Source organism: Podarcis muralis, chromosome 10 (genome assembly GCF_964188315.1).
Source record: "Podarcis muralis chromosome 10, rPodMur119.hap1.1, whole genome shotgun sequence".
NCBI classification, from domain to species: Eukaryota; Metazoa; Chordata; class Lepidosauria; order Squamata; family Lacertidae; genus Podarcis; species Podarcis muralis.
The window spans coordinates 62409345-62431059 of record NC_135664.1 but is presented as its reverse complement, the minus strand read 5'-3'; the positions used below and the strand labels follow the sequence as shown (position 1 = coordinate 62431059).

Below are 21715 nucleotides of genomic sequence, written 5' to 3'. Positions count from 1 at the left end.
GGGAAATGGTAGACACCCTAACACTATTCTGCCAACTTGCCACTCCCCACAATTCTTCCTTTCTGGCTACAACATGTGTCCCTGGTAGCCACAGGGAAATCATGTCCTTAAGAGAAAAGCTTAATGTAGGAACACTGTCTAGTACAGTTTTGTGGGACAAAAACCCTCATCACACAGAGAAAATGCTACAAACACATCACCCAAGATTTAGGTCACTCCCTGTTAACCCCAAAACACAACTAAATACAATTGGTTCAAGATACATGTTTTCTATACAGAGCATCAATGTCTGTGAAAAATAAAATGATAACAAGGAAAAAAGAGCTATGAACTATTGAGGTAAGCCAATGAAACCAACGTTTGCAAACTCCCTGTCATTTATGGTTGCTAAAAGACTGACAAGTTAGAAACAAAGATTTTCATGAATGTAACACTCATGTTCTGTCTGACCTTCACTGTTGCCAATTAACATCTGTTTGCTTGCAGGGAATGTGTGTGTGTGTTTGCGCAAGATTTTTTTTAAGCATCTTGTAAATAAAAATGTTTAAGTCTCCAATACTATTGTTTTGGTCTTTAAGGCTTTGCAGGAGATTTTTCTTTTAACCCATATTATTGAATTGCAGTATTTATATTCTTCTTCTAATCCAAGTTACAATAAAATTTGAAATCCTTCACTAAGCTCATTAAACACAAAATGCTATCACAACCTTCAGACAAAACCTTATTACCCAAAGCAAACAGAACTCTATTTACCAGTCTGTGTTTTGGAGCTCAGGTCCCATTTGTAATTAGCACAGAACCAAGCTCCAAGAAGAAAACAGATAAGAATATGGATAACAATTGCCCAATGAATAATCATAGCCTCTTAAATGAGTCAAAATGTCGACATATAATTTGAAACACTTATCCAATATCTGCAAATAAATAAATAAATCATGCTTAACGTTCATTTTCTCAAAACCTCAATTATCTAGCATTTTTACTGAATCAAAGCCATAAAAGTACAATACCACTCTCAGCAACACACCCATTAAGCACACCAAGAACTTATTAGATGCATCACCAAAAAACATTTTCAAAGGCTTGATTTCAAACATGGATGAGCATAACATATTATGTACACTGAAAGCAAAATCATTAAATATTCTTAGTCAACCAGCATGTTGAAATTATACTTAATATTGTCATCAAGTTTCCTAATCTTACACACATTTTCATATAGCCCTCTAATGGGCTACAATTACAACCAGAGGGGGAAAAATATTCAATGAATGCATGTAGGAAAGCAGTGAACAGTTCTATTAGCAAACATATCCAATAAATGAATTTAAACTCAAAAATAACTTTAGAATGAAAAGGCCTATTATATTTAATTATATCCCCAATAAGAATATTATAGGCTTAGATATGTTGAAAATACAGTAGTTTGTAGAAAGCTAGACTACTTATATGGCTAAAAGCAAATTGCTCATCACTACGTTTTGAAGGAGGGCAATTGTAGAGTTTTTGGAGGGCTCAGAGTGGCAAGCAAAAGGGGTCCCTCTTATATAATACTACCACTGCCCCACCATTAAAACTGCCACCACCACCCCTCCAGCTTTCTCAAGCTCAGCTGTGAACATGATGGGTAAGAAAATGCCTACAGAGCACAAATGGGAACAATATTCTTACCCATGTGCTCCATCATCCTTTCGGTACCTTTCCAACAAGGTATATGTATGTGGAATCTCCTTCCTCTGGCACTGCTCACGTGAATAACCTTTTCACAGATACTTGCCAGCAGTGCAATGCCCCCTTCCCAAATGCTGAACAACACTGAAATATCCAATACATAAACATTTGACTAGCTATGTTCAGCTCTATGAGTGCATTCTGATTCAAATGATCTATTTTTAATAAGTGTTTACTTCACATCAAGCCAAAATGGCTTGAAGGCCTCCCTGGATTTAAGACGACTGATGCTTTAGTTCATTGGTATTTTTTCTGAAGCTTTTCCACACACAGAATACATGCCAATTATTGGATCATTTAAGTCAGAAATCAAAAGAATCTTTTTTCGTCAGGGAAGATGGAGTACATGAGTGAGTTTGTGAGCATGTGTTTTCCCCTTGGCCATAGTTTTGCATAGGGTCCCTTCCAGGGTTATAGGGCTGGGATCCCTGCATACGTTGCAGGGGGCAGGATAGGAGGCATGTAATGGGCAGGGTCCCTGGAAGATCCTTGTCTGCTTTTGTGGTTGTGTGTCTAGGAAGTTGCTGAGCAGGGTGGAAGGCATGGGTCACAATCTCACCCTTTTCGTATCTAAAATAGTTAAGTAGTATGAGCCCCCATAATAAGCTGTACCTATGCAACTATCATAGTTGGAACTTTAACCAAATTATTCATGCCTCATGGAAAATATACGTGGAAAGTGTTAAGTCCCAGCACAATGGACAACATATGTGGAAAGTAGTATGGCCTGAGATCCAGAATAGTGTAGCTTGGGAAGGGGGAGAAGCTGTCATCATAGCTATATAACAGTAAAAATCAGGCTGCTTGGAGAAAAAAAGATCCCAATTAGTTAATGCCAGTGTAAACTTCCATCTTTGATAAACCATAGAAGTGCCCTTACAATTTAATAAAGAATCTGATTATTCATGCTGCAGAGCAAAAATCAATCTTCAACTAGTAAGGATTAAGGGGAGCTCTTGTCGAGAGATATTATCTCAAATCCAGCTATTAGAACATTCTTGCACCTGCCTATGAAGAACATGTCACCAACAAAAGTGGATAAACTGTCAGCCTAATGTGGCACAGTAGTGAAGTTTTGCTATTCATATGGCAATAAAAGGTAAAGGTAAAGGTACCCCTGCCCATACGGGCCAGTCTTGACAGACTCTAGGGTTGTGCGCCCATCTCACTCAAGAGGCCGGGGGCCAGCGCTGTCCGGAGACACTTCCGGGTCACGTGGCCAGCGTGACATCGCTGCTCTGGCGAGCCAGAGCCGCACACGGAAACGCCGTTTACCTTCCCGCTAGTAAGCGGTACCTATTTATCTACTTGCACCCGGGAGTGCTTTCGAACTGCTAGGTTGGCAGGCGCTGGGACCGAACAACGGGAGCGCACCCGCCACGGGGATTCGAACCGCCGACCTTCCGATCGGCAAGCCCTAGGCGCTGAGGCTTTTACCCACAGCGCCACCCGCGTCCCCTATTCATATGGCAATAGTATATTGCAAACACAATGCACTCTCCAAAACATGCATATTTTTCAGGCAGATTCATACAGCACCCTATTCCCATGTTTGCCAAGAGTGCTGCAGAGAAGGGCAACATATGCTTTTCTGAGCTTTGGAACAATATTTAGATAATTATTTCAATGACAACAGAACAAGTTGATGTTCAAGTACTATCAGCAACACATCTTTCAATTAGCAGTTCTGATAACATCCTGTACTTAACATGCCACAAAAGCTGTAAGATGAAATGATTAAAAAAAATTATTTTCAGCAGTAAGAGCCCTTTTTAAAAATAAATTTGTATACCACCCTTCATCCAAAGATCACAGGACAGTTCACAACATAAAAATACAAAATGAGAACACAAAATACATAATAAAACAAAAACAAACCAATAGCCTCCCTCCCACAAATACATTTAAAGGCCATAGAAGGTTAATCAGCTAAAGGCCTGGTTATAGAGAAATGTTTTCGTCTGGTGCCTGAAGATATGTAACAAAGGCACCAAGTGAGCCTCATATGGGGTTTGTTCATATGGGGAGAGGCAGTCCTTTGAGCATTGCGTTCCTGAGATGTTTAAGGCTTTATAGGTCAAAACCAGCACTTTGAATTGGGCCCAGAAACTAACTGACAGTGCAGTCAGGTCAGAATTGGTGCAATATGCTCAAACTGCCTTGTCACAGTGAGCAGCCTAACCACTGATGCTTGCACCAACTGAAGTTTCCAAGCAGTCTTCAAAGGCAGCCCTACATATAACACATTACGGTAATCTAATCTCGAGGGTACTAGAGCATAGACAACAGAAGTTAAGTTATCCCTGTCCAGATAGGGGCACAGCTGGGCCACCCGCCCAAGCTGATGGAAGGTACTCCATGCCACCTGAACCATTGAAAAGATGTGCCAGCCACCCCTTACTTAGCCACACCAGAAGGATACCATGGTCGATGCTAAAGCTTTACATCATATAAGAACTGTACAGAAGTAGAACAGTGCATATAGGAAAACAGGGCTGCTTGTTAATAACATAACTATAAATAGGAGAAGATAGGATGCATTCTGTAATTTACAGCACAATCCTATGCATATTTACTCATATGCAAGTCACACCATTGGAAATTGCAAGCGTGCACAGGACTACAGCCTCAGATTACATTTGCATTGTTGAAAAAACTATTCTCCTGCCAAGCCCACACTTGTTAAGATACAGGGAAAAGGACAGAATAGCAATGAGAACCAGGCTCAGGTACTTAAACATGTAGCCCTGCATTTTAACCATTAGAAGACCTTTAGAAACATGTTTAAAACTGCCTTGAAGGAACATCACTTCCTCTCTCCTGGTGTCACAATGAAGGCAGAAATTAGTAAGCACTCAAATATGGTTTGGAACATCTAACTCTCAAGAGAAAGTGAGAGAGTCTCCACTACAAAATGACTTTTATGCCCAATACTCCAATACTGCAAGCATTACTTCAAGATAAGCTCCGTGGATTTCAATGGTTCAAACATATGCATGTTAGAATTGCAGCCTCTGTGGCACTCAATCATTGTAAAGTTAACGATATTAGTGGGACTACATGAATGCATGTTAGCTATGATTTACCCCAAGGCTTTGCAAATACTATCTTCCAAACAAGACTTGACACAAAAGCTGAACATTTATAGCTTCTTACCTCTTCCCAGTCATAAATATTTTTTTTAAATAAATAAAGAACATAGGAAGCTCTTCTACACCAAGTCAGACCACTGGTCACTCTAGTTCAATGCCATCTACACTGAAAACCTCGAACTCCTGTCAGTCAATAGGCAGTCTCTTCCCAATCCTACCTGGAGATGCCAAAAATTGAACCTGGGACCTTCTGCATGCAAAGCATGAGCCCTGCACTGAGCCACAGTCTTTATGCTTCAAGTCAAATTTAATGGATGTTTCTTCCCAACCAAGGTGTTAAAACTGAAAACCATACAGAATCTTTTCCCAGAGTCCTCACAAGACCTGTTCTCTGCTATTATTGCAAGCCTGTCTCCCCAGGGTGAAAGGCAGATAAGGCAACATGCAGCATTATCATTGTTATTGTTGTTATTAAAAATTATTGCATGCTTTTTTTACTAAGGTAATTCAAAGCAACTTAAATTTAAACAGACATGAAAGAAAAACAAATAACAATCTACAATACAATCTTTTTTAAAAAGGGGGGGGGGGGGCAGGAATCAAATATTCCAGAAGAAAGCCACAGATTAATAAGAGCCAAAGGCCTGGCGAAAAAAGAAATTCAAATGTAGCAGAGAAAGCTATGTACAGTAATGATGGCACCAGGGAAACTTTCCTGGGAGTGACATTCCACAAGCAGGGAGCCACCACAGAAATGGCCTGTTCTCATGTTGCCACTATCACCATCCCAAAGAAGGGGCACATGAAGAAGGGCCTCAGATAACAATCACAAGGTCCAAGTTGGTTCATATGGAGAGAGGCAGTCCTTGAGCTATTGGGGTCCTTAGCCAAATAAGGATTTAAAGCTCAAAACCAGCACTCTGAATTGGGCCCAGGAACTAACCGGTAGCCAATGAAGTCGGGCCAGGGCTGGTGTCATGCACTCAGACTGTCTGGCTGACAATGTACTCCAGGACTCCAGATGACTCCACTAAGCGGTTTCGTGTAGTTGTTAAACCGTATACAAGATAAAACCTAACCCTGCAGAAACACACAATGAAGGGTCTCTGGACCTGAACAGCACTCCCTAAGCATCAGCCTGTGGAAACAACAATCCGAGTTGATCAGGAAACACAGCAAAGTGTTGCTGCTCACCCCAACTCAGGTAGCCACTCCAGAAGAATACCATGGCCAGTGGTATCAAAAGCTACTGAGAGATTAAGGAGAATTAACAGGGCCCCGCATCTCTCCTGACACAGGTCATCATTCCAAAGCATTTTTCATGCCAAAGCTGGGGTTAAATGTCAATTGAAATGGCTCTAGAAAATTGGTCAAGGCGTGGCTTGAGCGTGTGCAGCATATTAAAGAGCTAAGACAAGCAACAGACAAGGACAGGGATTTTAAAGTATTTCCTCATCCATAAATATCTAGCTATATTACCCATCAAACCAACTGAACAACTCAAAACATATAATGATCCGTGGGAAAAAACTTTATCACTTGGAGGCATGCTGTAAAATGTGAGGTGTAGATCAAATTAAGCCAGACAAGATTTAAAGCCCCCTAAAACTCCAAATGCTTTTGAATACGGTTTTGGTAGCAAGGAAATCTTTCTGCTGTAGCAGATGTTACACACTGAGCTGTGAGTGGAAGGGAAACATGTTCCAACTGTGATAATAGGAAGGTCTATGATGGGTCTCATGCTTCTGCTTGTGTAAGAACATATTTGGATAAAGTTTCTTTTTTCTTGTACATCTTTCCAATGAAATATTTAAAAACAGCACTTTTGTGAACAGCAGATACCTTCTGCAAGCAGAAGACACTTTTGGGTTCAACCCAATATTTTTCAACACAGTTTACTGAAGCATAACACGACCGCATAGTAACCACACAATTATCCTGTCTTTTTTTGAAGGCTAACTTTGTTTGGGGGTACAACTTTCGTCTAGAATATTCAAAACACTTTAAACATTATAAATCCCTGAAAGCTAGGGCCCCAGCTGTATAAATCACAACAAAAGACAATGAAACCTCTGGCAAATAGAAAGTTTAAAATAGAATTAAGCATGGCTTGGTGTAAGCAATATATGTTAATATATTTAAAAGTGGAGTAATGATCTAAGTGGTATGTAGGAGTGAGAGTGTTAAGTTTTGATGTGAAATCAGGTTCCCACACAGCTATGGAGCATTACGAACATGAGATGCATGCATAAGTGGCCTCGGACAAGTTGCTATTTCACAGTCTACTCTACCTCAGAGGATCACTGCAAAAATAAAAAGACACGATGTCACAAATGCCAGTCTACCCTCCTTGAAATCTTTATCATACAATTATGCCATTAACATTCCAAAATCCCATTCTACAGGATACTTTCACATAAGCATATAGACATTTCACTACTCTCAATGCGCACAGCATATAATTCCATAAGGGACATACGACCATACGGAGATTCAGCAGCATATTCCATAATGTATTTAAATGTAGAATCTTACTTACTTTATGTAGTATCTTGCACCTTCAAATGTATAGGCCTCTTCCCAGCCTGTGGGTAGGTCTAAGAAGCAATACAAAGAGCATTTGATCACATGACAGAACCAGTTGAATGTAACCAAGCGCATTTTTAATCTATGCTTTTATCTGTACACTTACTAGTGGTTGAAATTCCCAAAAAAAGCCAATAAGTATGGGGAAGCCATTCTGCTTTACACCCACATAAAGTATGTTAGATCCAAACTCAGAAGTGGTGCCACTGCTAACTGAGCCAGCTTTAATATGACAGAGGGAAAACAAGTCTTTAAAATAGAATTTGATATATACAGTGATACCTCTGGATGCGAATGGGATCCATTCCGGAGCCCCGTTCACATCCTGAAGCACACGCAACCCACGTCTGCGTGGGTTGCAATTTGCTGCATCTGCGCATGACGTCATTTTGAGTGTTCTGTTACTTCCGCGTCGCCCGAAAACGCTCAACCCAAAGCTACTTTAACCCGAGGTATGACTGTACCACCGTCTTGCTGGTGTAAATTCCATTGGCTTGCAGGTCATATGACACAGCTGAACATAGTTAGGATCTAATTTATACCTCTCCCCACCTAGTTCCACCCACACCACTCCTCCAGCATGCTAATTTTTCAGGGTTTATGCTGGTGTAAAGTAAGGTACGGTAAAAGACCCCTGGACGGTTAAGTCCAGTCAAAGGCAATTATGGGGTTCAGCGCTCATCTTGCTTTCAGGCCAAGGGAGCCGGGTGTTTGTCCACAGACGGCTTTCCGGGTCATGTGGCCAGCATGACTAAACCACTTCTGGTGCAGCAGAACACTGTGATGGAAACCAGAGCACACGAAAACGCCATTTACCTTCCCGCCACAGCGGTATCTATTTATCTACTTGCGCTGACATGCTTTTGAACTGCTAGGTTGGCAGAAGCTGGGACAAAGCAACGGGAGCTCACCCCATCACACGGATTCAAACCGCCAACCTTCTGATCAGCAAACCCAAGAGGCTCAGTGGTTTAGACCACAGCACCGCCTGCATCCCTTGTGTAAAATACACTGGTTTGGGATCAACCAGCTTAGATGTGGGTGGGCTAGGGTGAGGGACTTACACCAGCATAGTCTGGCTGAGAATAAGATCCACTTGATCCTAATTCACCTATCCCAACAGATGTTGTGCTTGGATTGGTCTCTTAGACAAATATTCCTGAAACTATTTGTATATTAGACTTTGTCTTATATTCCATCACGTGGAGTTTTGTCTAGCATCAGTAACATACATCAGTACTAGTTTAGATGCACATATTACTTTAGACACTACTTGCAGTCATGTAACTATCAGCTGTAACATATTTGAACACAAGTCACTCTAAGAACAAGATTGCACTCTAAGTCACGAACTTCCAAAATGGTAGCTGGGTAAGAATCACAACAGAAGCTATTTGTTATGACAGCATAGTTACATCATCTTGCCATATCTTCAAGTTGAGCTTGCAAGTGTTCATAGACCAGACAATACTATAGAGAATTTATTCTCACTACTAATCCAGTGGCAGAGGAAGAGAAATACGGTGTTTCTCTCTAGTCGGCAATGGAGCATCAATCACTAAAGGCTCTTTTAAGAAGAGGAATCAAAATCAAAGCTTGTCCTCCTCTTCCACTAGAAAAATGCAAAACCAGAGGAAAAAACTAGACTACTAAAACAGTATGCTTTTTTAATCATAAGCTTCACTGCCTAAAATAATCACTTAGCCAAGAGTACTGTATTTTCCTTTGTTGTCTTAATACATCTGGCTTTGCTTATTGCGATACGTAACACCTGTCTTTTTTAAGCTGCAGTACATAGCATGAAACAGAACAACACCAGTCTAGTAACCAAAATGTTTATACGAGATACAATCTTTTGGAGAAATATTTTATGCCAATATGAGGCATTTCAAGCAGTAGTTACAGCAAACTTGTATCAGGGAATATTACACAAGCTAGAGTAAAAAAGCTTTCCACATTCATTCCCATGCAAGAAAAAGAACAGCAGGTCTGGTTGGTATATTAGTACGATCAGTTATCCAAATATTATCATAAGACTATTCGGAATTCACCATGCCAGCAGTATGAAGCATTCCATTTGCCAAAAAATAAGTTTGGTTCATTACCTAAAAAGCCAACAAAAAACCCCTGACTTTTCATGGAAGTTGCTAACGTTTTGGCGTAACTGGCAAATTGATGAAGCAGAGTAACAATGTGCATGGTGGAAACAGAATATATTCAAAATGTGATCAGAGAGAAAAAGCTTAAACACAGTGGGAGAACATACATTACTTAATGAATGCCAAGTGTGAAATGCAACTACATTCAACATTGACCTCCAAATAAACTATTCTAAGACGTTCCTCACAAATATGACTAGGAAGGGTGATAAACAGAACACAAGAACCTCTCCTCCAAAATTTCTCCCAGGTCACATGCAGTAAAGACAAAAGAGCAATGTAATGTGTGAATAAGAAACATGCAAAAAAGATGTACCAACTGAACGTCTCCAGGCTGCCCTCTCTTTCCTTTTTCCCTACAACAGGTATTTACACCAATGAAAAACAAAAACTGCATTTCTAAATACCCACCTCTCAACAGCCAGTGTACTATGCCAGCAGGTAGAAAAGCTGGAAGCTTTGCCTTAAATCCCTTTTCCAGCCAATCCCTCTTCCTCTTTCTGCTGCTACTCTTCTCCAGAGAAACAAATGGCAAAGGAGACAAATTCTACCTTGCTCTCCTCCCCAGTTATTCCTCAAGCTCCTGCCCCCACTTTCTCAGTCCCACCATTCCCCACCCACTCTCTTATCCTAGATTGAGAGGGAATGTTTCTAGGTGAATGCACCTGAGTGCTATCTATGAATTTCACAAAGCAGTCATCATTAGATGCCAAGCTCTAGAGATCATGATGCTGAAAAGCTATGAGCAAGTGATTTTGTGTTCTGCACAGGGAGGAAGCTTTAAGCATACAGACTGTGCGACTGTAAGAGAGTGCAGAAGAGGAATCCATTGGCTGTGAGCTACTTTAAAGAAGCATAGCAGTTATAATATAAAAGGCAGACAAAAAGGTAGAATAGCATGTATACTTCAACCAAGACAACTGAAAGCTTGTACAATTATTTCCTTTTTGATAGCAGACTTTTGTAACACTTTAACTGCGGAGAACATTTCACCATTGCAGAGAGATTCATTATTCAACCTGCACTTGGGTGCTGCTGGCTAAATATGATTTCCCTCCCATTAGCCTACAATGCATTCAGATACCCTGAATGGCTAGGCAACTGTCACAGGATCATACTGAATAATTACCTGTCCCTTAATTGAGGAAAATAAACATTTCCCTATAGCCATACTGCACAAAGTGTTTATAAATGTCTATATTTGTTTTATCTACTTGCAGAACAGAATAGGGCAGCACAAACGGAGTAGGAATAGATTCAAGAAGCAAGACAAGGGAGAAACAGCTTCTTGCTAAAGTTTCATCTGGCTATGTTGAAGATCTTAAAGCAGTTCAGAAAGCTTGTCCAGTGGGTGGAGATGCAGCCACTGAAGATGCATTAAGAGAGCTGCTGATTTCTCTGCAGCTTAGCAGGGTAGTAGCTAGATTTTGGAGGAACACGACTAAGTTGATAAGAAAACAGATGTGAGGTTAGCTGAGCAAGGGCAGGGATAGCAATTCAGAAGCTGAAATCTAGGAGCCAAGTGGGAAAAGATTAGTATGGGCTTAGTCTCCCAAAGAAGAGAGAAGGATTATGGGGTTGGTTACTAAAGAAAATTTGCACAGCAGAATGACAGATGAGGATAATAACAGTAAGGGATAGCCAATGGCTAACAAGTCAGAGAAGAAGATATACTTGGGGGAGAGGGTGAATTAAGGCAATTAGTAAACTGGACATTTGATAATAAATACTGCTTAGGAGTACAAAGATAATGAAGGACTGGAAGGCCAATGGGAAATATAGCAAAGAAAACTGCCTAGTTAGGGGTGGGTGAGATTAAGGGTTAATTGGTATTGTGAATCAGTGCAATTTAATTAACTAGGATGGCATGACAGTACGGTAATAGAGGTGAGCTGGACAAAGACGATGTTTACGAGTAAGGTCTTAGGGAAAGTAGAGTTGCTGGAGTTAAAATTATTGAGGAGTGTCACACATTTCACTTAAGGGCATTTGAGCCTCTTGTGTGTCATTTCCCACCAAGAGTATCCATCCAAGCCAGAGTGTTCATCCAAGCCAGAAAAGCAGAAGATAGCCATTTTCACATTGGATGTGAAATCTGTACTTTGCAGTCACACTACAGACCAGCTTCAAACAAAGTTAGCCTGAAGTGTGCACTCCTTACTTCCTAGACTAGAGTCTGGGCTATCAACAGAAGATTTAGGAATTAAGGAAATGTCATTGAAGAGACAGAGGGCCCATGGGGAGGGGGTGGCAGGAAACAACTGAGAGATCAGTTAGTTTTGAGAATGCAGACTATAAGGCTCATTGGAAGGAAAGTTACAGTAGAGCAGTAGGATAATGTGTACAAAGTGATGGGTCAGAGACAACTAGCTCAAAAGATGCTGTGAAAACACAAAAGACTGAAATGGCAGGTACTTGGAGAATGGGGACACAGCTGGTTTTAGTTTTCATTTAAAGGGTGTGGGATAGTCTACCTGCACACTCCTTTCAAGTGGTCATTGAAAAGGGAGGGAGGGAGTTAAGAGATTTTGAAGCATAAAATAATGCCTTTCAATTGTGGGTCATTGCGGTCATTATGAGTTTTTTGTGGAGGAAGAAGAACAAATTATTGAATGTGAAGCCAAAGCATTTTGGTGAAAGAGAATTCTCTCTCTACTTTGGAAACATGTAGTAAATGAATGGAGTAATTAGATGGGGAAGCAGTTGAGCAAAGAGATGGGTTACAGGGAGACAGAAAAGGGCCTATTAAAGAAAGGGGGAGGGGAGATGAGTGATCACTGAGCATGAGTTGTCATTTTGCCCCTCCCCAAGGAAGGTGAGGACAAAAGCTCCAGTCAACAGCAAAAGAAGAAAAAAGGTTAAGTAAAGTTAATGAGGGGTACAGACAAGTCAAACTGGATTATGGTTGGAAGCAAGAAGAAAACTGAGCCAAGATGTTCTGTAAGAGTTTAGTGATTTTTAAGCACATGTAGAGGAAAACCCAGTGACAGAGGCTGAGCCAAGATTGGAACTGTGGTCCAAGAGGTAGCAGAGACAGGCATATATGAAGAGGGTCTGCAATGCCAAATTGAAGGGATTGAGTGAGGTAAAGCTCAAATGTGTGTGTGGTTTTATATGAAGCCCCCCACAAATTGGAGGGATTAAAATGTGGCAAGTGTGACTCAGTGGTGGCTCTATTTGGAGGGAGGACAAGAAGTGGTATGAAGTTTCCCCCCCCCCCCCCAAGGACAAGAGTGAGGGAAGGGTTTACAGGCATGGGGGAATTGGGGTGATTCACTGTGGTGCTTTTGTATGAAGAGCCCACCTCGCCCAAGTTGAAGGGTTTTTAAACATGGAGAGAGGAGTTGACAGCACCTCCAGGCAAAATGTTTAAAGGAGGAGGAAAGCGCCACAGAGAGTGACTCAGTGTCAGCTTTCAAGTCCACAAGATGGTTTTAAGCACGTGAGGAGGAGCAGGGTGTGAGAGAGGGGCTGTGTGCCTGTGTGTAGGAGAAAAACAGCGTGTGAGAGGAGAGCAAGAAAAGAAGGGCTAGGCAGGTAAGTCGGGGAGGGAAATCGAGAAACCCACCTCCACCTCTTTCTTTCCTCACTCTATTCCACCTTCCCTGCAAAAAGATATCTCTACACTCTTTTCCACGGAGGGCTTGTGAGGACACGGGAGGGGGGGGGTGCTGAAAGAGAATGACACACAGAGAAGAGAGGGAGAGAGAAAGGGAGAGAGAAAGTGGGGTTAGCGCCGCTTCTGAGCGGGCTGCGCTGTTTTGTCTTTTTTCTTTCCTTACCTGGGCTGCGGCGGTGCCCGGTGATCGCCGCCTCTCCCGTCAGCGGGTGCAGCCAGGTCGTGCTCTTGGCTTCCTCGCTAAGGGGAGAAAACACAGGGCGGCGCGTGAGAGGAGGAGGAGCGCGCGGCGGTGACCCGACCCCGGCCGGACCCTAAAGCCGACCACGACGACCCTCCCTCAGAACCACCCCGGGTCGCCTCAGCAGCGCCGCCGCCACACAGCCGCCTTCGACGCCCCCACCCCGGGCGGGCGGGCAGCCCCGGAGCCGCTCCTCTTCTTCTTCTTCCCCTCAGGGTCATGCATCCCTCCTTTCCCGCCTCGCGTCCCTCGCCGCCACCGCCGTTCCCTCCGCCTTCGCTCCCGCCTCGCTCGCTCGCTTACTTGATGAAGAAGACGCGGCCGCCGCGGCTGATCCCGTAGCTCCAGCAGGCGGGCAGCGAGCGCAGCCGCTCCGCGCTCAGGTCCGCCGCCATGTCCGAGCGCGGCGGAGGAGGCGGCGGCGGCGGCAGTAGCGGCGGCGGCAGCAGCAGCAGCCGGAGCGAAAGCGGCGCGCGCGCGGGCACGGGAAGGAAAGAGCGCGAGGCAGTGGGAATGGGCGGGGGAGGGAGGGAGCGCCGCGCGCCGCCGTCAACACAGCCGCCGCCGCGCGCGCGCCTCCGCGAGCGAGCCAGCCGAAAACACCTGGACGGCGGCGCGAGCTTGGAGTGAGTGAGAAAAGACAGTTGGGGAAAGGCGGGGGGGGGGGAGAGGAGGAGGAGGAGGAGAGAAGCTGAGCCCCCGCCCATGGGGAGGGCTTATCAGCCGCCAATCAGCACCGAGCTCTCCTGCCACGCTCCTCCTCCTCCTCGATGCTCTTCTCCCTCCCGCCTTCCGGAGCCGACTCAGTGGCTCGCGAACGCGCGCCGCGAAGCCCCGCCCACCGTGGATTCTTTAACCCCGCCTTGAAATCAAAGTGGGGAGTGGGGGAACCCAACAGCGCGCCTCCTATAGGCGACCAGCGGAAGTTACGCGCTCCCGTGTTGCTTAAAAAACTCCTGGAAGGGCGAAGAGGGGCTTGGGGTGTGTGTCCGTTTTAATGCTTATTTTTAAGGGATCGTTAACTAGTTCACACACGCACGCAATCTCTACACATAAGTGAGGCCATGTCGTGTCGCCCCCCCCCAGCATGCACGCGCGTTGGCGCTAGTCAATGGGCCATAGCAAAATGTGTGTGAGAGAGAGTGAATTATCGTATTTATACTAGCCTCCTTTTTATTTTATTTTTTGGGGTTTTTCTTTCTCCATCGCCCACCTCCCGAGCGTCGGTGGCAGTCAACGGGCAGCGGAGTCATTTGGGGTGTTTGCGTCAAAGGCTGCGATGCTCTGCCACGGTTCCGGAGGGGGCGAAAACTAAGTACCGTTGAGCACCGTGCTGCATGTGCGCGCGAGAGATAGCGCAGCATTCCGGGAAGGTGGGAACATTGCTCATGTAGGAGCCGCTGCGCCTTGTTTCTGGAGAAGGCGAACATTACTGCTAGGCAAACAGACGGATTTAGGAGCAGTATCAAAGTCCAGCCGGAAGCATCTGATGGATTGATTACAGCACAATCCTACCCGTGCGCTCATAAACCCGAGGAAAGCGTTGGCAGAATTGCAACCTGACCGTGCAGTCTGATCTATGCCATTCATTCAAAGCATGAGGCTCCCCCAAGAAAATCGTGGGGACTGTACATTGCGGAGGGTGCTGGGAAACGCAGTTTTACGAGGACCAAACTACAGTTCCCAGGATTTTTGGGGGGGAAGTCATGTGCTTTAAGTACATGTTGTGGATACCTACTCAGAAGGAAGCCCTGCATCTAGGCTTGGAGCCTAAATTTCTGCCCAGTATAAAGGATGACCCAAAAAAAGTCCTTCTGGGCAGGACATAGTTTGTCTAGGTCAGCATCTTGTTTCCAACAGTGACTAGACATGGACTTGTGGGACTGCCCACATGGCGGGCAGCTCTCCTCTTCAGCTACTAGCCACAATGGCTATGTTCTCCCTCCACTGTCAGAGGCTGTAGGACTGAACACCAGTTGCTGGGAATTGCAGGTGGGAAGGCTGAAGTTCTGCTCTGGTGCTGCTTGCGAGCTTCTCACAGGCATCTGGTTGGCCACTGTAGGAACAGGATGCTGGACTCCCTGGGAGAATTGCTGTCATATGATGCCACTGCTAAAAGAATTGCATTGGATCCCAATTAAGCTACCAAGCTAGGTTCAACACACTGGCACAGGTGTACAAAGCCCTGTATAGCTTAGAACCAAGATACCCAAGAGATTGCCTCATCCTCTGCACACCCAACCAATCACTGTGTTCTGCAGAAGAGGGCATTCTGCACATTCCAGCCAATCAGGGGGTCCATTCCGCAGGATTGGAATTGGGCCTTGCATACCAGGAAGGTACCTTCTCTCTTGTCTTTCCGATGCCCGCTAAAGATGTCCCTCTTTCCACAAGCCTTCTAAAATCTTCATCCCAGTTGGTGCTTGTCTTGGATTTGAACTGATTTTATTTATGTGCTGTTACTGTTTTAAATTGGTTTTCTATTAATAATTGATTTTTAATCGTTTTTATATATTGCTTCAACTTTTTCGAATATGAAACTTTTATATGCATTATTATATTGTAAATCACTTTGGGATGCCTCATGGGAAGGAGTTAATATAACTGATTATGATGATGATGACCAATAATAATAATAATAATAATGCTTATTGCAGTTTCTCTGTTAGATTTTGGAGCATTGATGTTTTATTGTTAAACTTAACACTGTGTGTGTATGGAAGTCTCCTAGAGCTATTTGTTTTATGAGACAAATACATTGAATAAAGAATAAAAAATTAATTTTATAGAAGCAGTTTTTGATTTTGTTTACACACACACAAACACCACCCTTCATTGCCAGGCAATCCCAGAAGGAGTACAAGAAGTCCATATAATATGTAAAACAACGTAATCACCAATAGTACTATAAAGCAAGGCAGATAAAAATCAAATAGCAAGCAGAGCAGCCATAAAAAAGAATAAGAACAATAAGACAAAACATCTGGCCTAAGCACTCTTGCCCAACAAATGATGAAAACATAAGATTCAGTGCCAGCCATGCAAGAAGTGGAGTGATCACTCAGCCTGCAAAGAGGGGTAGCTGCATAGGCGATGAAACAAATTAAGCTAGGGCAAAATCTAGATAATACTTTTGTCAGTTTCAACTTTGCAAGTAATCCAGCTAAGGCTGCAATTCGATGCAGAGTTAGATATGTTTAAACTAATTTTTTTTCAACACGCACTGCTCCACTGAGTTGGCTTTGGATCATGCTGTGTGTCTGAAGGCATAATCTAAAGAACTGGTACTCTTCGTGTGGCTGTGTCTAACTAACAAGGGCCTCCTCAAGCTCTCTATTGAACCTAGCCAATTTCAGCTCTTGCAAGACTATACCCTTTTTAATATGTAACTGACACTCAAGCAATGCCTTTTTGCTGACAGCTTCAAAAAAGAAATCACTGAAAATGAGTAATCACGGAGGTCAAGTGGGAGGTCATGTGAAAGGTGGGGGGAGTTGAGGAAATACAAGGAAATATACATATGCTGGCAGGTAATAACAATGCAGCCTAATGACTGCATTGTTAATGGGAAAATCAGCCACAAGAGTGAGGTCACATTTCAACCACATCCCTTCCCCTAGATGACAAGCTGCACCTTTGTAGTTTTGTCTCTAAAGTTAAGCAGGTATGGGCGCAACCACAACCTGGAGCGCTCGGAAGGCTTCTGTGTCTGAGCGCCTTCAAAAGACTGGAAGGAAAGAGAAGCAAAAACAATACTTTATTGTGCAGGCAGATCTTTTATGTCTTGAATTTAAATTCACTCTATTATCATGGTCTCATACGCCTCTTTTCTCTATTCCTTCTCTCCTTCCGCCCTTCCCCATGGATGTGAGGACTGCTCTCGGGTTTTGTTCACAAGCAGACACTTGTTTTTTCTAGTTGGCTGGGGCTGAGCGACCTCAGATACGCCTCTTTACCTGCCCACCCACCTCTATATTAGAAGGCTGCTGTCTCCTTCACCCCACCCAACCCTGTGTTCCAGCTCTTGTGAGGCTCTGTTTTATTAACACCATTTTACGGTCAGAGTCCAGGTCAGTGTGGGTGGGTCTTCCCCCTCTCTGATCCTTGGTACTGTCTACAACCACCCCTTGCCTCCCCTCACTGCTCCTGTTTCACATCCTCCTCGAGTATTTTTGCTTGGCTGGAATGTGTCCTTCAACTCTGACAATGCCTTTTGCTTCCCTAGATGGGGGAAAGAGCAGGGCGTGTAGAAACCAGCATGCTGTAAAAAGGTGTTATGTATTGAGTTGAATAGGATCCAAAATGCAGCAGTCTGACTGGCCCTAGAACAATAGGATTCGGAATGCAGCAGTCTGATTGGCCCTAGAACAATAGGATCCAGAATGCAGCAGTCTGATTGGTCCACAGGAGCCACCCAATCCAGCTCCGGGTGGAAGTGAATCCGCAACCTGATTGGCCTACAGGTGAATCCCGGAATTAGCCAATCACGTGGGGCCCATTGTGTTATTTACACTGTAAATAATGTATTTAAAGCAGACATCCTGGGGGAACTTCCATTCCTCCTCACCACTATGAGCTGAATAAAGAGCATGAGATCCACTCTCGACTCCGAGTATATTTCAAAAGGCATTTGTTGCTAGGCCTCCTTTTATCCCTGGCCCCACCCACCACCACCATCATGTCCCCTGCTTTCCCCCACAAACATTACTGGGTAGGGCATATAACCTGATAAAGGTTCCCTGCATCTGCATAGAAAATACTGAATGAGATGGACCGCTGATCTGATTCTATATAAGACAATGTCTTAAGTATAAGCCACAGCCAGCCAGCACCAGGAATTCGATATGGCACAGAAACCTCGCATATCTTCTCCACCATCTCACCACTCGCTCCTCCATATTTTCTTACTCTGTGCGTACACATGCTGTCTCCTCCCATCTCCTTCACTCCCTGAGACATCTGTTCCGTCTCTGATCAGATCACCATCACCCCTCATTATCTTAATCTGTCGGCCGCGCCTCCCTCTGCCACTGAAACCGGAGTCCTCGCATCCAGCAACACCTCTACATCTGGACCTTCCCCGGGCCTAAGCAGCCAGAACTCTCAATTTATTAACTTTCCTACTCAGACTGTTGTCTTCACAGGCGGTGGGGAAGTGTAGCAGTTTAGTCTCCGAACCACAGGGCAAATGACAGCCAAGCAATCATTGAGAGATTTGGTGAGGCTGCCTCTTTCCCCCTTCTGCACCATCCTTTTAAAAGAAGAAAAAGAAGCAAAGGCAATGGCTTTTCACTCTGCAGCTATGCAGCCAGCTTGGAGCAGAATGTTTCCAGAAGATACTGGAAAAACAATTACCCAGTGGGTCAGGTACACTTGTGAAACTTGAGCATCAATTGCTTTTCCCCATCGCCATCAAATGAAAGAAGATACTCGGTCAGTTTAAAAGCACGACAGAAAATGGTTAAGATGCGTTGCACAGCGGCACTGGCTCTGGGTTGGACTGCTGTTGGACTGCAACTCCCATAATCCCTAGCTGCTGTTGGACTACAACTCCCATAATCCCTAGCTAGCAGAACCAGTGGCCAGGGATGATGGCTGTTGTAGTCCAACAACAGCTGGCGACCCAAGTTTGAGAAATCCTGGAAGAGCACAAGATGACCTGCTGGATGAGACCAATGGTCCATACAGTCCAGCATCCTGTTCCCACATGGTGGCTGTGGGAAACTCACAAGTAGGACCTGAGCACAAGAACACTCTCCCCTTCCAGAAACGTATTCAAAAACGTTATTGCTTCCAACCACAGAGGCAGAACATAGCCAGCGTGGCTAGTAGCTGTTGATAGCGCTGCCCTCCACGAACTTCTCTCATCCTCTGTTAAAGCTATCTAAGCTGGTGGGCATCATTGCCTCATGTGGGGGGTGAATTCCATAGTTTAACTATGCACTGTGTGAAGAAGTACTTTATTTTATCTGTCCTGAAAATTCCAGCGTTCAACTTCATTAGATGCCCCCAAGTTCTAGTGCTATGAGAGGGGAAAGAAAAACTTCCCTCTGCCCCCTTTCTCCATGCCACTCACCTCTTCTCTAAACTAAAAGGTCCCCACTATTGCAACCTTTCTTCATAGGGGAGTTGCTTTATCCCATTGATCATTTGGCTTGTCCTTTTCTGAACCTTTTCCAACTCTGTAATATCCCTCTTAAGGCAAGGCGACCAGAACTGTATTCCATGGTATTCAAAATGCAGTCACATCATAGATTTGTATAATGGCCTTATGATATTGGCAGATTTATTTTCAATTCCTTTCCTAACGATCCCTAACATGGAATTTGCCTCTTTTCTTCTTCTTTTTCTACCGCTGCCGCACACTGGGTCAACATCTTCATTGAGTTAAAGCAAGTAGGAATTATGTCTGCTGTTAACTGAATTTAGAGGGGCTAACTTTAAAACGGGACACGGGTGGCACTGTGGGTTAAACCACAGAGCCTAGGACTTGCAAGTCAGAAGGTTGGCGGTTCGAATCCCCGCAACGGGGTGAGCTCCTGTTGTTCGGTCCCAGCTCCTGCCAACCTAGCAGTTCAAAAGCACGTCAAAGTGCAAGTATATAAATAGGTACTGCTCCAGCGGGAAGGTAAACGGTGTTTCCGTGCGCTGCTCTGGTTCACCAGAAGTGGCTTACTCATGCTGGCCACATGACCTGGAAGCGGTACGCCGGCTCCCTCGGCCAGTAAAGCGAGATGAGCTGCACAACCCCAGAGTCGGCCACGACTGGATCTAATGGTCAGGGGTCCCTTTACTTTTAACTTTAAAACAAAACAAAACAAAACAAAACCAACTACCCCTACTTTTGAGGCTGTATCAACACCATCAGTGTTTCCAGATGACCTGTTTACTGAATATCTATCTTGATTTGTTTTGGGGGTGGTTTAGATAGCCCTGCATCACAGTAAATGTTATTCTACACTTTCCAGCGCATTTCCCTTTCACATGCTTTATCACCAAAAGTCAGATCTTTTGCAGTAAGCAGGTTTGTTTTGCAAGCCCTCCCAATCAACTATGATTTGCACAACCTGAATCTGCTGGCATGTGATTGAATTGCACCCCCCCAAAACAGAGACAGTCTGCAAGCGCCCTCTGACCCTAGAGAATTAAGGTGGGGAAACTTTTCAAGGTAAGGAGAATGAAGAGGTTTTATTTGCTGCTGAAGCTCTGCGTGTCAGGCTGCAGCACAAGAGAAGGACCAATGAAATTGTTGGCAGCCCTGCAAATTCCACTTTACCTTTGCTGCTGAATCAAAAGATGATTAACCTACCCATTTTCCCACCGACCCTTTTGTCCACCCCCCCTCCTTATCGCTCCATCATAACAAGCAGGGCACACAGGAGGTAAGGGAAGCCATTGAAATAATGGAAAGTGGAAATGGGTGGAAGCAGCAGAAGTGTTTTCATCTCCTGATTTAGCAGCATATTATAGAACAGGGGTGATGGAGAGTCAATGGATATGTTTTACTTTTTTCATCATCATGGTAAGCTGCGCTTTAAGGCGGAAGCAGGACTGAAATCCTGCACACAGCGGGTGTGGGTGTGTGGGTGTCTGCACATATGTGTGTTGTTGTATGCAATGTTTGGGAGGAAATAAGACAGTAAATAACAAATAACAAACTAAATATTGATGTATGTAATTTTTATTTCTTAATTATATTAAGTGGTAGTATGGCTGTATTGTGTTTTGTAACATAAAATCATTCAATAAAAAATATTTTTTTTAAAAAAAGAAATCCTGCACACACCTGTAAACAAAAACAATAATCTTCCATATCCTACACCTGAGCTCTCCCATTGAAATCAAAGTTGCATGCTTATGTCTAAACAGACTCAGAAGTATTTGTGGCTCTGCATCTTAATACAGTGGACTCTTGCGGTTTAGCTGTATGAAGCTTCACTGTCACATTTAAACAACAATTTTCAAAAGGCGGCTAATTGATACTTTAATAATTATCACAGAAAGCGTTTTGGAGCAGCTCATTCTAAATGGCAGAGGCAGATAAGGCTTGGAAAATGAAGCACAAACTGCTTATTAAAGGACGCTCTGGCTCAGAGTCCACTTTGCTGGAAAAGCCCTGACTCCAGTTCTGGGGAACTTCAAAAGGAACTCCACCCACACTGCTCCCGCAACAGGAAGAACAGGTTGAGCTGGCATCTGTTCTGGAGGGTGACCAGATGCAACGAAGGATAGGGCTCCTGTAGCTTTAATAACTGTGTAATAAGAAAAGGAATCTGAACAGGTGCGG

The 21715-nt window shown here is 44.0% G+C and overlaps 1 protein-coding gene across 23 annotated transcripts in view; it reads right to left on the bottom strand.

Moving 5' to 3' along the window:
• PLEKHA5 (pleckstrin homology domain containing A5) overlaps nt 1-13891 on the bottom strand; it is a 182033-nt gene extending 168142 nt beyond the window's left edge. For 22 of the 23 annotated variants that reach the window (XM_028746840.2, XM_077935257.1, XM_077935252.1 and 19 more), the window contains exons 1-3: nt 13732-13823; nt 13351-13427; nt 7363-7420 (exon numbers count right to left, since the gene is read on the bottom strand). In XM_028746840.2, the coding sequence (XP_028602673.2) occupies nt 7363-7420; nt 13351-13427; nt 13732-13823 (227 nt within the window). Of the gene's footprint in view, nt 1-7362; nt 7421-13350; nt 13428-13731 lie in introns of all 23 variants that reach the window. The other variant, XM_077935272.1, reaches the window with a different exon arrangement.
• Nucleotides 13892-21715: the final 7824 nt, after the last annotated feature.